General features: G+C 37.9%; 2 protein-coding genes across 2 annotated transcripts; both read right to left on the minus strand.

Annotated features, from left to right (window-relative positions):
• Positions 1 to 9,208: 9,208 nt before the first annotated feature.
• On the minus strand, positions 9,209 to 11,046 carry LOC144438445 (thiol S-methyltransferase TMT1A-like). Its single transcript, XM_078127470.1, has 2 exons — positions 10,531 to 11,046; positions 9,209 to 9,451 (listed from the first exon to the last, which is right to left on the minus strand). Exons 1-2 carry the CDS (start codon positions 11,044 to 11,046, stop codon positions 9,209 to 9,211), a joined length of 759 nt encoding a protein of 252 aa, XP_077983596.1.
• A 3,392-nt stretch (positions 11,047 to 14,438) lies between these two features.
• Positions 14,439 to 16,080, minus strand: LOC144439398 (thiol S-methyltransferase TMT1A-like). Its single transcript, XM_078128685.1, has 2 exons — positions 15,556 to 16,080; positions 14,439 to 14,684 (listed from the first exon to the last, which is right to left on the minus strand). Exons 1-2 carry the CDS (start codon positions 16,078 to 16,080, stop codon positions 14,439 to 14,441), a joined length of 771 nt encoding a protein of 256 aa, XP_077984811.1.
• Between the last annotated feature and the right edge of the window lie 642 nt (positions 16,081 to 16,722).

Genomic DNA, 16,722 nt, shown 5'->3' on the forward strand with positions numbered 1-16,722 from the left:
GGCGTTATGGGGGGGGGGGTGTTCTTTTCACATCATCCAGTTCATGTAGTAATAAATGCATGGTGACAACAAACATTACTTCCTGTACATTGCAAAGATTATAATTGTTTCTATGTTACAAATGCAATGATAACTAATTATAAGTATGGCATTCAAGCACTGAATACTGTTTAAACACAGAACTGCCCTATGTAAAGAGGATCATGGCTATTAAATCTAAGCGAATGCGGGAAATTCAAACTGCTGTACAGAGCACTGCGTAGAGATCAGGACATCGGCTTTGAACGTCACAGTGACTAGCGCCCTCAGTTGACAATGGGTATAAACAGCGGTAATAATTTTCGCTTAGTTTTTCAGTTTTGTTGTTTATACTACATGTATATTATTTTTATTTTTTTTAAAAACACTACAGTTATTGCAGTTATGGAATATACTATACGAAAAGTGTCTTATACATGTCAGTTGGGTAGTACAAGTATTGTAAACCTAACTGACAGTACATAGTTCCTCTAGCTTTCAGTTTGACCTTTCATTCATTGAAAACACACAATAAGGATACCCTCTACAGAAATACTTTAGACCATACCTTTTATTTCATTTTTATTAAATACGTCTTATTAAAAAGAAGCTAAATTAAATAATCACATGTGATTTGCTTAAAAATATGATACTTGTAAATAACGGAACAAAACCAACAACATTAGCACCAAGCATTTTCATCGGACAAGTGTACCCAGTCGTGACTTTCAGCAGTCGACGGAGTTTGAAAAGAGTCCCTGCTTAGTTTGCCTGTGTTGTTACAGCAACCATATTGCATAGTAACCATAAATAATACAATACTGCTATTGTTTTGAAGATAATGATGATACGTTGATCATTGTCATTTGTATTGTCACAGACAAGGAAGAAACCTGTGGTATTGTTCCAATTTCTGCCGTTTCCGCCGCGATTTGATACGTACGACACTGGATAATTGTTGTAGAGTATCTGAGTTCCTCTGCTATCTCAATAAAAGACGAGTTTTGATTCTGATTTCCAGTGACTACGTCTGTCTACTGTCTATGGTCTGTCGTATCATGTTCGGTTATTTGTTTTGAAGTGGGAGATGTGCCTCGTCCTTAGCATCTACAATACTTCCACGTATTCATATCGATACCGTTCCGTTTAAGGTCCCAATTTCAACTCGTCCCATTTCAACTCGTCCGGAAACTTGTATACATTGTATACAGAGTCATTCATAACTTACCAAAGATATATACTATATATTCAATAAAATTCCCACCAAGGGACAAGTGTTGTTGCAATCGCTAATCTGTAAATGTTCGTATCAGCTCTGACCATTGAACGAAACGCCACGGCCCGGTAACCTTCTCTGGTAACCTTGATCTCCGCCTTCTATTCGTGTTCGAACCATCATGGTCAAACGGCATACATTGTACGGCTGGGCTTACGGCAAAATGAACGCACCAAATTGTACTATTCTTCCTTTCGTCTATCTCGAGTGAGTACTGTTCTACGAAAGTTCAAAGATGAAACAAACTCTGGAAAGTAATAATTTAGGGCCTTCCATCCAAGCACAACACATGCTGTTACCACGCCGATATTGTAGACCACCATTCCAACGTAAGCGTCTTCCGATGCCATTATCAAAGCTCCCTATAGTGTATCGTTGTCGAGCACAAATACAATTGTCCCTACGGTAGACTAGTCTTTTGCATCGATTACAAGCTTTAAGACAAGTGTTATTAGTCTATGTTGGTTGATAACTGGACGGATTACAATGTATATAGCCACTGCCTGTATGTCTGACCTGGCGTGTCCTAAGTACTATATGTTTGCGTACAGAGATTCTGAATCGGATGTTTAAATTACCAGAATGCACTGCGCGATATATATCTGCGTTCGGTCTTATTGTGACGTCACCACATCGATTAATCGAGTCTTTGCACGTGCTGCCATCATGTTTCATACACTGCACTGCATACTACATAGTCGCTTCAAAAATTATATAACAATATTAAACTTTAACGCCATGGGACCTTCAACCTATTTTTGGAAATGTTATCTAAATACTGTATATACTTTGATAAGTCCACATAGGAAACCTTAGTAAACAATTATTTCAAGCACAGCAAGTAAGTACTTACATGTAACTAGTTAGTCTTGCTGCTAGACGTTCGGGCTTTCTTTCGATGCTATAACTATAAGCGAACGAAGTTCGCATGTGAGGGCTTGCCCGAACAGTCTAGCGAATGTCATTTTCAGACAGGACATTGCATTGAAATTACGATAAGCGGTGGGTTGGGCCATATATGCATATATATACTTTAATATATTCAATCTCTGCATGCAGGTGTTGAGAAACACATTTATGTCATTACTATGTCTTATCAGTTTATGGTAATTGTGTTTGATGAGTGTGTAGACGTTGTCATTCACACATTTTAGTTAACGCATTGGTGGTTATTTTAACAAGCCCCTCCTTAAGATGAATATGCATGAAAATTTAGCTATTGTCCTCTGTCATGTAACAAAGAATTCAAAATCGGAACAGTTGCGGGGCAAAGTGCTAGATCTAGCACTTCGCCACTTTTTTGACAAAGTACTAGATCTAGCACTTTAGCGATAACTGACGAAGTGCTAGATCTAGCACTTCAAAAAAGAGTGGCAAAGTGCTAGGTCATCGGTAAATATGTCATGTTATACCGGTAATTGACATGTTATTACTCTGAGCACGTGGTCGCCGTTTCCCTTCCACGTTTCGTACTCCTTACAACGGCTTGACACCACTACCAACAACAGCAGACCGCCATTTTGGACAGCTGTCACGTCAAATAACGCAGTCGAAACTACGAACATTTTAATTTTGTTCGGCGTGCGTCACAGACTTCAACTATAGCACCGTTTCCCTTCCACGTTTCGTACTCCTTACAACGGCTTGACACCACTACCAACAACCGCAGACCGCCATTTTGGACAGCTGTCACGTCAAATAACGCAGTCGACACTACGAACATTTTAATTTTGTTCGGCGTGCGTCACAGACTTCAACTATAGCACGTAGTCGTTTCGGTACCACGTTTCGTACTCTGTACGTGACAACGGCTTGACACCACTACCAACAACCGTAGACCTCCATTTTGACAACTGTTCATGTCAAATAACGAACTCCCATACACTCGAAACTTCGAAGATTTCAGGAAGTAGAAACATTTAGTTCGGCGTGCGTCACAGACTTCATACTGCAGATTTAATGGCAGTGACATTTGTAACATTGCACGACAAAGAAATAATATAAAGGAAAACTGAATTTCTAGGTGTGTGTGTGGGGGGGGGGGGGTTAGTGTGTGTCTGAGATGCGAGAGCGAAGATTTTTCTTGATCGTTGAACACGAAAATAAAGTCTGGGTGTAAGTTTGTATCACGTTCACTATATTTCTATTGAATAGATTCACTTCTTTCAGTATTATCAGATCGTTAATAGATGACAAAAAATATTGCTATCGAAAACATAAGTGCGAAAACATATTCGTGTGAACAATTTTAATTTCAGCCTTTCATTGCTGTTAATATTTTGATAGAAATCTATAGATAACCAGTTACTACTGTTTTGTAAATTCCATGCCAACTTCTTGACTGAAAACAACGACAATAAATAATCCATGACTTCGCCAGATCTCAAGTAAATCATCACGACATTACTGTTTATCGGAATTTTTTTACATTCCTAGACAATCACCAACTTCAATATCGTCCCTTATGTAATTCCTGTTCGCTCAGAAATTATATCCAATGTGGGAAATAATAATAATAGCCATCGGTTATAGTTTGGTTCGGTCCAGAGGAAGTGACTTCATAATGCTACAATTAGCGTAGAGTGTGACGCCGAGGATCGTGGAGCAGTAATAAACGTCACTTCGTGAACTGGATTGTATATCATTAACAAAAGTATTAAGAAATACAGATGACGACCGTTCGAGAAATAGCGATAGGAAATGGTTTACACGAGAAAGATTGTGGGAGCTCATAGGTAGGGTTGTGATAAGTGGGAACGACTTTAGTATGTCTTAAAAGCACATCGCAAGTTAACATGGAATGCATCCCGAAAATAAAGTGCATATTGTCAAACTTATCTTTTTAGAATCCAGCATGGCTGCCAAATCCAGGATCCGGGGAAAGAAAGGGGTGTCGGTTTGTTTAAAAACAAACACAATGACCCCCATATTGATTTTGTCATTTCAGAGAGATCAACAAAATAAAACTATCCGTTCAAACAGTTTGGAGAAATTTTAAAGATTTTATCAATTATAGAATAAATGTGTCCCCAGAGGCGCGCTCTACCTCGTGTAAATCACCAGAGTTATGACACAATATTCTTGTTCTACTACTTCATAGATTAGAATGAAAATAAGCACACAGGTGATTATACTGAAAGATGGATACTGGATAAAGATTTCAGTGATTTTCAAATTTATTTCAATTTATTATGATTGACGCTCTAAAATAGACATGGTACAAGAAATACTGAGTGGCTAGTCCTTGTTTTCAGAGTAGATTGCAGATTCTGAAGTACAGTCCCACCCACAGGCACTCCCGAGATATGTATGATATCAGAATGTTTCTATCAGAATACAATACAATGTCGATAATATCGATGATATTGACGTGTTTTAGCCAATTGTATATGAAAGGGGTAAAATAATAACACTTGTTTCTGTGATCGCGCAAGTCCATCCACCGCGAGGTATTGACAAGGCATGTTTGTAACAGAACACACAACCCCCGGGACACAACCGTACGCACCATGCGTACGGCAACGTGAACTTTCAATCGGCCGTTTTACTCGGCAAACATTGAACAAACTTCAGATAAATCGTGTCGTTGTTACAATCGGCCAAAGTTAAGTTTTGGAGTCGATCATGCGCCACACGACCACGTACACGGACTACTGACATGACGCATGTATGTGACGTTCATCGATGCGAACGACCACGTTATATCAAGCCGTTGGAGGCGCTTCGTTGTTTACAGTCCCGCACTTCGTTGTTTTCTGGCGAAGTGCTAGATCTAGCACTTCGGCGAAAACTGACGAAGTGCTAGATCTAGCACTTTGTCAAAAAGTGGCGAAGTGCTAGATCTAGCACTTTGCCCCGCAACTGTTCAATTTTGGACCATTTAGCTACCTCCCTCTGTTTGTGCTTGTCGCTAATACGATTCTCTGATTGGCAGTTATTTATATCCTGATGACATTCGCTAGACCTCGGATGTTCCATCCTCGATAGTGTTGTTCGGCTGTGTGTCGTATTTAGTCCCCGCCGGACGAAGTCCGGGACGGGGACTTATGGATTGGGTTCCGTCTGTCCGTGCGTCCGTCCGCCCGTCCGTCCGTCCATCCGTCCGTCCGTCCGTCCGTCCGTCCGCAGCCGTTTCTTGGAGATGCCTGGACCGATTTTTTTCAATCTTGGTACAGGGGCAACATACAATAGCATACATATGCACGTCAATTTGTTTCTTGATACGATCCAATATGGCCGCCTGGCAGCCATTTTGTTTGTGATTTTTCTATGTCCAAAGCCATAACTCAGACATGCTTGAACAGATCACATTCAAAGTTGGTATTAGGACAGTGTTCTATGACATAAATGTGCATATCCATTTTCATCGTGATATGATCCCCCATACCCGACCAATCCTTTATTGTTGTAGGCATGTTCCATGTCCAACAAGCAGACACATCATATCTAAGTCTGTTTGATTTAGGTTCACAAGTGTTGTTGCGTGATCAGAGTAGTGATAATTCCGTAAATAACAATCATAGCGGGGTTTATGTCATTCTCAATGACTTGTTTATCGGAAGAACATCCGAGGGCTCGGATGTTCCATCCTCGATAGCGTTGTTCGGCTGTGTGTCGTATTTTATCGGAAGAACATCCGAAGGCTAGCTGATAGACTATTAACTTGTCTGTGATTCAAGGTAACTTTACTACTACATTGTACTATTTATTTCAAGTTCTATAAACATTAAAATGACGTGTGTGAAGGAGATTTATTGAAAAGTCACAGTTCATGGGGTGTGCATTAGATAGAGTCGTGTATATTTGGACACGTTTTTAGGTGGTTTCTGTATCAGTTGTCGTAAGTAATATGCCGGAAGGACATCTTTTACATAGAAATATGTAAATGATTAACCTCCTTCATAATAGTGACCTTGTCTACCATAAGAATTAAAACAACAAAATTAACACAGTCCGTGTTTAGACTTGTACCTCAGACCACAAACAATAGAGACTGTTAATTAATCAAAGGGGGTTTTTATATTAATTTCAGACCACTATAGAGATAGTAGTCTGAGTATTAATTCATAAAATTATCTCATTGCTTGTTTATCCCAACATCTTTCAGACATAGAGTGCTTTTGCAACATTTTGAACGAATGTGTACTCATATAGTATGTAGTTATTTATTTATTTATTTATTCATTCATTCATTCATTTGTTCGTTCGTTTGTTTGTTCTTTCGTCCATTAAACTTTATTAAAGAGGATAGCCCAGTTGGCCAAAGCCAAGCTTCTCTCGGGCCCCAGAAGAAAATACAGATGCAGTACATATAGAATAGAGAACTAAGAGAAGCACTAGTTTGAGGCTACAGTGACTAAATATTTGTCATAAAATGTGACATAATAGTAATAACGTGAGAGAGAAAGCAGTGAAGGTCTACATTTCCCAGTTCAATAGGCGCCATGTTGAATGTTGCATCATGGGAAATGTTTCAATCTGATTAAAATCCTATGTAGATGTCAGCTAATCGTGCATTGCTATCTTACCATCGTTATTTAGCTTGAATTGACCTTCGTCATGTTTATACGTTTTTAGCCTGATCCTCCCAAACGTAAACATGTACTCCGAAGGTCAATTCAACTTAGCTAAATAACGATGGTAAGATAGCAATGCACAATTAGCCGACATCTACATCGGATTTTAATCAGATTGGGGAAATGTTATAATAAATACTAATCAAGTCGTATTGTAAACAATAATGTTACATTGTTTTTAACCACAACTAATCAATTCATAGTCACCCGAACCCTGATCATTGTGGGAGGTTTATCTTATCACAGGGGACCCAGGAACCATGTGGCAAACAAAATAAAACAAACAAATAAATATATAAACTATCAAATAAATGACAAATGAACAAGCAAACGAACGACAAGTATAGGGACAAATAAAATAATTAAATAAACCAGCAAATAAACAAATACTCATGGGGTATGCTAGATATGTGTTTTGTACCCATCACTATATTATTATATTGGTACAAAAAACATATCTAGCATACCCCCACGAGTATCTGTTTATTTGCTGGTTTATTTAATTAGTTTATTTGTCCCTATACTTGTCGTTCGTTTGCTTGTTCATTTGTCATTTATTTGATAGTTTATTTATTTGTTTGTTTGTTTGGTTGTTTTGTTTTGTTACATGGTTCCTGGGTCCCCTGTGATCTTATCGGTAGCTCCAGTTTAGGTATTATAACCACATAAAATCACATAGTCCTTTGCGACTGAGCATGCTCAGTCTGGATTGCAAGTTCCCTATTCTTGGTCGAGGAACTCACAAGTCATTGTTTTCATTTGACCTGGTTTTATCATTTTGATGGTTGTGAATGTGTTTAAAATACGAGTTAAATATTCAAGACAAAGGCTGTCAGGGTAAAAAAGCTATAAAAACCCCCAGACTTATTACAAGATACGCTGTGAGTGTATTGGTAGTAGACTGTACAATACGTTGTGTTGTTCACTCCTATCGGACTGTAACATGGTATAGTAGTTGATAGTGTGACACAAACATAAATGTCGTATCATACGGACTGTGATTGGTAAGACTAGTATTCACATTTGTGCTATGCAGTTTACAAAAAAAGCCACACATCTAGATTTGATCCTAGCTGGGCCGTGAATATGGCGATTAATGATTCATTCGCAAACTTCTGTATCACTCCAAGGTTTAGATACAGTAAAGGCCAATGGCAAGAAGGATACAACGCCCTCAATCCAGATACAAGTTAAACGAGCACAATTCAGTGTGTTGTACATCACGTGATTCAGGTGATTACAACCTTGATGTAGAAAACAAATATCAGTGATTGACATCATTAAGTACAATCGCAAATAGTGTAATCGATATTTCTCGTGGTTTTAATCAAAATAGTTTATCAACTAGCAAAAAATACAAAATAGAAAAACAATACCAGTTCCGGAATTTTCACAATTTCCATCGCTACGTTGTCATTCCACATTTCACAGACCCGTTGGTGAAGGGTCTATGTTCCATTAAGTTCAGAATGGAGTTCTGTTTACTGGCGCTTACAGTCACTGCTCCTGTGCATGTGTCACGTGATATTACTAGCACACTTTATGCGAAACAAAAGTTAATTTTATGTTTCACAAAATATTGACTCCTAAATGTCATTGATATTACCTTTCACGTGCCTTTTGTATGACTTGGAGACTTTTGCAAACGAGCTTCCTGTAGTATGGTTGTAGGATGAAAACCATAAAGCTTGCTTCTAAATGGTTAATTCCGACTACTAGGCAATATTAAAGTGGTTACTTGTAAGTAGTTTACATTGTACACAGCTGATCCAGCATGTTCATACTACATTCGTCATTGTATGCAAATGTATACAAACTCTGTCCAATCTAAGATTTAAGTACTGGTTACGAAATATGACAGATACTAGATAACATAGCAACACATCGTGCGACCATCTTTCGATCAAAACTAATATTGCAATATCTAGCATAATTGTTTGGTGAGCAATAGCGAGATATTTGCTTAATATCAAATATACTCGAATATCGTCCACGTAGAGTTCTCAATTATTCTGCTTTGTTTGTACATACTAATTTCAATGTCTAACATTGCATAAAATAAAGCATAAAGAGAAAAGTTTGTGAATCCACTTCCAAATATGAAAATAACAGAAGTATATATCGATTCCAAGGAAACAAAGTTGGTCATAGGAAAGACGCCTTTTTAATTCAGTGTTCTAAGTTGGCATCAATATATTGAAATCAATAGCATAGACTTCGGCATATACTTGATTCAATTCGACACCTACAACTAGATTGCAAACAGTCACACAACTAGATTGCATTGCAAACAGTCACCCAACCTGCCATATGAGAAGTGACAAGTACGTCACTCGTTTTACTTCACAGCATGTCCAACAAGGTGTGGTCGGATGATGTGATACTTCATTGGTAACGGTGCCATGAATTTCCGATATTCTACTCGAGAGAATCCAGCGTTATTGATGTGTTTCCATGTGTCACGGTTCAACATGCATCCTCCAGCCACTAGAGACCACAGTGGAGTCACCAGATGTTGCAAATGTCGCATCCACGTATTTCTGGTTCCAGCTATGTGTTCAAGGTAATAGAATTTTCCTTGCTGAAATGATAAAAATATATATGTATGAAATGAAATGAAATTAAAATGTCACATTTTGTGATTGCTTCCTCCGCCCTATTCTTAACTCCACTATCACCCACGCCCCACCATCACAAAACTTCAAAAATGTAATGTGTTGCCGTACGAGAAGTTCGAAGAAAGCGGTTGTCGGGGTAGAAAAACGCACGACTCGACTATCAAGGCCACCCGTGCAACATGTGGAAAACATTTCCGACGATAGTGGGACACAATGGGAAGCACAGGATGGAAACGAGACGGGGTATACTAATTAAAGCAAATCAAAACGTTTCAGGTGAATTAAAAACTGTATCCGCTAATGCGAATTCCGTACTTTGAAGATGGCGTTGACAAGGTGTTTAACGAATTTCTGGGAGGGATGAATTTTGGATGAATACAAATATAAAAATAAGATAATTGGTAAAAAAAAAAAAAAAAAAAAGTGACCGTAAAACCATGTACGCGCCAAATACGTTCAATAAACAGGTTTTGTCGAAAACATGTTATTAAAATTTATAAATACATGAGGTGATCGATACCACTATCAAGTTTGACAAGACCACGATACGGACAGCTGATCACTGAGTGATCCTTCTTTCTATTGGATGTCGCCTGATACAGTTACGTCATCGATTAGGTGTGTAAAGTCCTTGTACTACTTTTCAAGAAAAGGTGAACAAGAATTAGGAACCGTGCGTGATACAAACATATATACAGCTGTCACCAAAAGGAGCAAAAGAAAAGATACAAATTTACAAAGCGAATTGTTGTATGTCAGTGTATGTATAGATGTCTATGGTGTGTGTGACAATATCCTCACCCCTTAAAAAGAAAGAAAGAAAGAAAGAATGTAAGGGGCTCGATATCAGTATGCTATTATAGTAGTATTGCGCAGGATCGGAGCGCGGCGACGACTTAAGTTTAGATAAAACGTAGGAAAAAAGGCGCGAGGGACTGTCGACAGTCTATGCATACGTCTATTGCATGCGACTGAAAGAAACAGTTCTTGAGAGGAAAACACTAGTTTTAAAAATAGCGATATTTGACGATTGAACACTTACCGGTTTCAGTACCCTTCTTGTTTCTTTGAGAAAGCCTTCTATGTCTGTGACAGAGCACATTACCAGGGTGGCAACGACAACGTCGACACTGCTATCTTGAATCGCTTTCATATCTTCACCGTATGCAACCACCAATTTCTGTACGTTTACACGCGAACAATCTTTGGCATTTGTCTTCAAATATTGGTCGAAATTACCGTTGGGATCCACGGGGATGACTGACGATCCTTTAGGATAATACTTGAAATTGGCACCTGTACCCACACCGATTTCTAATACTGTCAGCTTGTGGTTAAGTTTTCTTTTCAAATAGTCAAGATCCCAGAAGAGTTCTCGCTTGATTTCATCCATCTCTTGGTTGTATTCGACCATGAAACGTTGCATCATTCGTGGAAATATAACTGGGAATAAACTTTCATACAATGCTTTTAAAATCCTAAAAAGAACCCAGAATGCGATTACTGTTGCTCCAAATCTTGGCACAGTGTAGACGGCGATGTCAACTAAGAAGGCCATGTTCCTATGTAAGTAGCAATGATGCAACTGTAGCGTCAGACAAACTAAGGCGCTATATATACGTGTATGTGATGTTTGGAACACTCTCAAAAAACGTGTGCACCCGCGTATATATATCATCGGCCAAAGTCCGAAATCGTTTTTACGCAATACTTGTTGTTGATCCGTCGTGTTCATGCATGATAACCATCTGAACTGTGCATGATAAAATGCGTGTTTAAATGCGTATCGAACCGAAATAGCCAATGATTCATTGTAATAATAATCAAAGTACTTGAAGATACACAAGTTTATTTAAAAGCACGCTGTATTGGTATTGGTGTTTTTCGCAAACGGCTTGACAGATCAATCAACTATTACATGTAATAATTGTGGACCGTCAGATGCACTGAGCGTGTCATGTACTATGTAGACTCTATCACCAGTACTCGGGAGCATCGCTAAGGAATGTTTTGTGTGTAGTATTCGTAAACCTGGGATGCGTCATCTCAGGTTTTCGTGGGTACATGGCCGTACGTGCACTTCACGCACACTTCCATGGTGGAACGTAATAATTACATACATACATACATACATACATACATACATACATACATACATACATACATACATACATGTACACACACACACACACACACACACACACACACACACACACACACACACACACACACACACACACACACATAACCAGATCCCGTAAGAGCAAAACCATATATTTTTGGGCATACACACATTGTTGGAATACAAAATTCTAAATTATAGCTATTATACATGATGTACTACTTAATTGGAAATGATATAAAACTATGAAATTTGAAGCTTACATCGTTAAATTGCCTATTTATAAAATTATGCAAATTACACACCACAATTAAAAACTGCATAAAAAACTACATCAAACGCCAACACATATTATTTGTTTGTTATGGTTGATGGATGTATCAAGTTAAATGGAATTTGAAGTTTGCATTCTTCTGATGTAGCCTATTACTGAAAATCATTACTTATGCAAATTACTAATTAAAGTTTTAAACAGGCTTTAGAGGATGTGTAAACTTTCTCATGGTTGATGTCACTATGTGCCAAATTATATGGAATCTGAAGTATGGGTTCCAGAGATATAGCCAAATTACTAAAAAAAACATTAATTATGCAAATGACTAAGTAATGTTCATTGGATGTTTACCAAAATCTCATCAGTTCATGCCATTACCATATGGAAGATGTGTAGCAAGTTTCATTAGAATCAATGCAGTAGTTATTGAGATATCATGTCCACAGACAGACAGAGACATACAGACAGACAGACAGAAGCACATTACACTCCCATATGGGAGGTAAAAATAACACACACACACACACACACACACACATATAAAAATACCAACACCTACATTTACATACATATTAACAAACACACCTTCTCCCTCATCTAAGCAATAAAATATGAAAAAATGAGCTTTTAGACAATGAAAAATTAAAATGTCAAAAAAAATTTGACTACATTTACCAGCATATACTTTAATTAGGAAACACATAACAATGATTTTCGCTGTTAATATCTTGTGTAAATACGTAGTATTTATCCTTGTATTCATATTATTCTTTTAACAATCATCTAAACATGTCACAGATCCCCTTTGATGATATAAATACCATACATTGAATACAGTTTATTACTACATTGCATTGATAATATACATGCTTTCATTTCACACTCTTTGTGTTTGTGCAGTATGGCTTCTTTATAATAATGTTTACAATTATTACCCCTGGCACGGATCTATAGTGGCACAACAGCCCTTTATACTTCCTCAACTCCCTGGGGAGCATACAATCCATTGCAGTCTTTATAAGTGCATAGGATTAAAGCATTCACAGTGCAACTTCTATCCTACCAGGTCCTCAATTATACAGCTGGGTTGACTGAGGCACAATCGTGGTTGAAATCTTACCCAAGGACTTCAGCCACTCAGAAACAAATGGCAGCGATGGGGCTTGAACCTGCAACCTGCAGATTCCAAGTTTGCTACTCAAACCATTCGTCCATCATGACTCCATCATGATTTTACAAGATTTCAAAAGTTGAATAAGTTACCTAGATGCTACTTTTATCACCCGAAATCATATTTAAGTTGACAGAAATAATAAAATTAATACATGAGTACCAAAGGCAAAAATACAAAACCACTGGTAAGGAACCCAACAATCTGATTTTAAAAATCTGATCTAGTGAATAAAGCTCAATTTCTTCATTTATTATTGTTTGTTTTCAATTTTTTTGTTCTGAGAGTGAGTGCTTAATTCGTTCCTACATCAGACCATAGACAGTGGAGAAGGACCAATTACCATGTAGGAGTTAATGTTAAAATCTTGCATGTACCTCGAATAGCCAATCAAAATCTGCCTTACAGATAGCACACCAGATTTCAAGTTGAGAACAAACAGATCCACCAAAAACAGTAACAATAACATTGTTGTCTGTGCTCTGCACTCAAGCTCTATTTGAATGAGGTGTTCTGTGAATAGTGAATAATGAATAAATAGCTGCCCACTTAGCCTCAAAGATCCAGTCATCTTTCTGCTTATGTAATATGCTCCACATGTAGCATATAATATTAATAGTCTTGGTTACCCAGCATCTCAGGGCTGGGTGCTCTGCCTAGTAGACCACCCCAACAAGAGTCTTGGGAAACAAGATTCCAACTATCCTGCACAGGAAGTAGCCTCTGGAGCAGTGCATCATGGGGAGTACTTCACATCCAACATTGCAGGCTGAACAATTGGGTACCTTCACTACAAATTATCACTTCTCAAGCGACCGATATATATCAATTACAGCAAACAGGCCTCGTAAGCCCATTTTTTATGCTTGGAAGAAATGTATTGTGTGACTTCCATCACAGGGTATTTGGAATGTGGTTTTCCCCAGTCTGGGTGGTCTTGTAGGTGAGCCCACAATGGTGAGAGTCTGGGTAACTGAGAATAAGGATATGGGTTGGGAATGGTTACATAAGTGGACCAACAACTGGACCTTTCATACTACCACCCATTACATCCAATTTTAATCAGATTGGGAAGCTTCGCCACTGTCTATGAGGGAACTCAAGTAGATTTTACAACTTACCACACTATCACTTGACATATACAGGAATTATAAAAGCAATATTGAGCTAAAAGTGTTCTTTGTATCCCTTGAGTACTTCAAAGTTAGTTTGAAAACCAACAAAGTATTTCTCTTGACTTAAATTGCATTTGGTGTAATATCAAACTATTTTGATATTTGATCAAACATTTTTAGGTTTATACCAATATTTATTCATAGCTTGTTGACTTCAGCCATTTTTATATCACCTAACACTGAATTATGTGATTTGATGTTTAATGGATTACTTGACAGCATACCCCATGACATGTGGGGAAACCATGAAAGCAACCCTTGACAGTGGTGCCATGAATGTCTTGTATTCAACCTTGGAAAATCCACCTTCATCAATATTTTTCCAAGTTGTCTTCATGACGCTACAACCATCAGTAAAGATGGTCCACACTGGATTTATGATTCGCTGAATAGTTTGAGTCCAACTCTTGTCCGTCCAATCGTGTACATGTTCCATGTAGTAGAACTTGCCACCCTGAGAAAGGTAGAGAAATTATTGTTTTGCCATTATAAAAGAAAACAAACTCAAATACAAATTAACAACCATACACACACCCAGTGACCCACACAAACTCATACACAAATAAACAACCACATATGTGTATGCATGCAAACACACACACACACACACACACACACACATGTAAATGTACACACACACACACACGCACACACACACACACACACACAATATGCATTGGTTAAAATGAAATATTTTAAACTCACTGATAACTAGCTATCTGTATACATGTATATATGCATATATGTGCCTGTATACTATTGAAATAATATTATGTTTCTATATACTAGTATACTATCTATACAAACACCACAAGGGGGTGTGGCTGGATGGGCTGTAGACTCGAAAATCATTTTTTCAACCCTTGTTGTGGTGTTTGTATAGCTAGTATATATAGCAGTATATCATTTCAATAGTATACATGCCTGTATATACATGCATATACATAGTTATCCATGGGTTTAAAATATTTCATATATACCCATGCATATTTTGTTCGTTACACAGTTCCTGTGCTCCCTGTGTACATGTGTTTTAATTCATGAATACCATTTTTGTAAAACTGTCAACTTTAATAAATATGTCATGGCAGACTTCATGTCAAGTTAAGCAATCATAGACCCTCCACAACTGGTGAGCATATTAGACTTTGGAAGAACAACTGTTGAAACCCGCTTGGAAGTCAAAAAGAAACTTTGGACTCAGTACTAATAGAGTACACTGTGCATGATTTGAGCATGGATTATTGGAGTATATCTCCCCTAATACATCCGTGGTTTGAGTCTAGCAGTAAACTTCACCCCACCCCCTCCTGTAAACAACTTACCGGTTTCAAAACTCTTCTTATTTCTTTGATGACACGATCTACACTTCTAACGGAGCAGAGAACCAGTGTGCAGACGACAACGTCAACACTTTCATCTGGAATGTCCTTCATATTCTCTCCAAATGCAACGACAAACTTCTCAACTTTCACATTAGGAAATTCTTTTGCATTCGATTCTAGATATGTATTAAAGTTCTTGTTTGGCTCGAGGGCGATTAACGAGGTCCCTTCCGGATAGTATTTGAAATTAGCACCTGTACCAACTCCAACTTCCAACACGGTGAGTTGACCACCGCAATATTTTTGTTTGAAATCGGGCAGGTCAAAAAATAATTGCCGCTTGAAACCATCCATTTTCTGGTTGTAATAGATCATAAATTTTTGCATTACAGATGGAAATACAGCCGGCAACACCTTCTTCTGAGAGAAACGAAGGAGTTTGTTTAAGGCCCACACACCTGCGAAAACTGCAACACATCTTGGCGCCCAGTATGTTGTGTACCCTACTACCGTTTTCGTCGCCATGTTGTTGATCAACTTGATGCATGCCGTCTGCTGCATTGTTATTTACGGGGGTGTCACCATTAGCAACATACGCAACAATTGTGCGGCACTTATAAGAATTTGTCACAAATATGCCATAAAAAAGACAAATTACTCGCTAACAACATAATTAGATATATATGAAACCATGCCTAAAAGGAGATTATTGATCATTGCAATGAATTGTTTAGGATACGAACGTTGTCCCCATTTGACCTTTCACCCATAAAACCACACGAGTTGCGGCGTCGGCAAAACCCTGACTATGACCATGGAAGTATACTTCCATGCTATGAAAAAAATGAAGAAATCACAAAATCGCTGTAACTTTATAATCTTCTATACATGTATTATTGACGATGATTTTTGCTACATGTGAAAAGGACTACAAATTACAATTATAAATCCCACTTTCATAATAGATGTAGTCAAATCATCACAAATGAGGTCATCTCAACATGAGCGTTCACGAACTTTGGGTTGGGTGCAAAGGACAGACGAACTAGCGAGTTTGTCATGATTTCAAAGTGTTGTGGTCTTTGCAGGGACAAACATTACGAGTCTTGGTTTTTAAATGGAAGGTTATTTATTTATATATTGCATTGTTTTTTATCTCGACATTGC

This window comes from Glandiceps talaboti, chromosome 8, assembly GCF_964340395.1.
Source record: "Glandiceps talaboti chromosome 8, keGlaTala1.1, whole genome shotgun sequence".
In the NCBI taxonomy this organism is placed as follows: domain Eukaryota; kingdom Metazoa; phylum Hemichordata; class Enteropneusta; family Spengelidae; genus Glandiceps; species Glandiceps talaboti.

What these genes read in the sequence shown, in the direction of transcription:
- LOC144439398 (XM_078128685.1), bottom strand. Translation starts at nt 16,080, where the DNA reads ATGGCGACGAAAACGGTAGTAGGGTACACAACATACTGGGCGCCAAGA. An exon ending in TAAGAAGAGTTTTGAAACCG is followed by an intron (nt 14,685 to 15,555) that starts GTAAGTTGTTTA and finishes TACCTTTCTCAG; the next exon opens with GGTGGCAAGTTCTACTACAT.
- LOC144438445 (XM_078127470.1), bottom strand. Translation starts at nt 11,046, where the DNA reads ATGGCCTTCTTAGTTGACATCGCCGTCTACACTGTGCCAAGATTTGGA. An exon ending in CAAGAAGGGTACTGAAACCG is followed by an intron (nt 9,452 to 10,530) that starts GTAAGTGTTCAA and finishes TTATCATTTCAG; the next exon opens with CAAGGAAAATTCTATTACCT.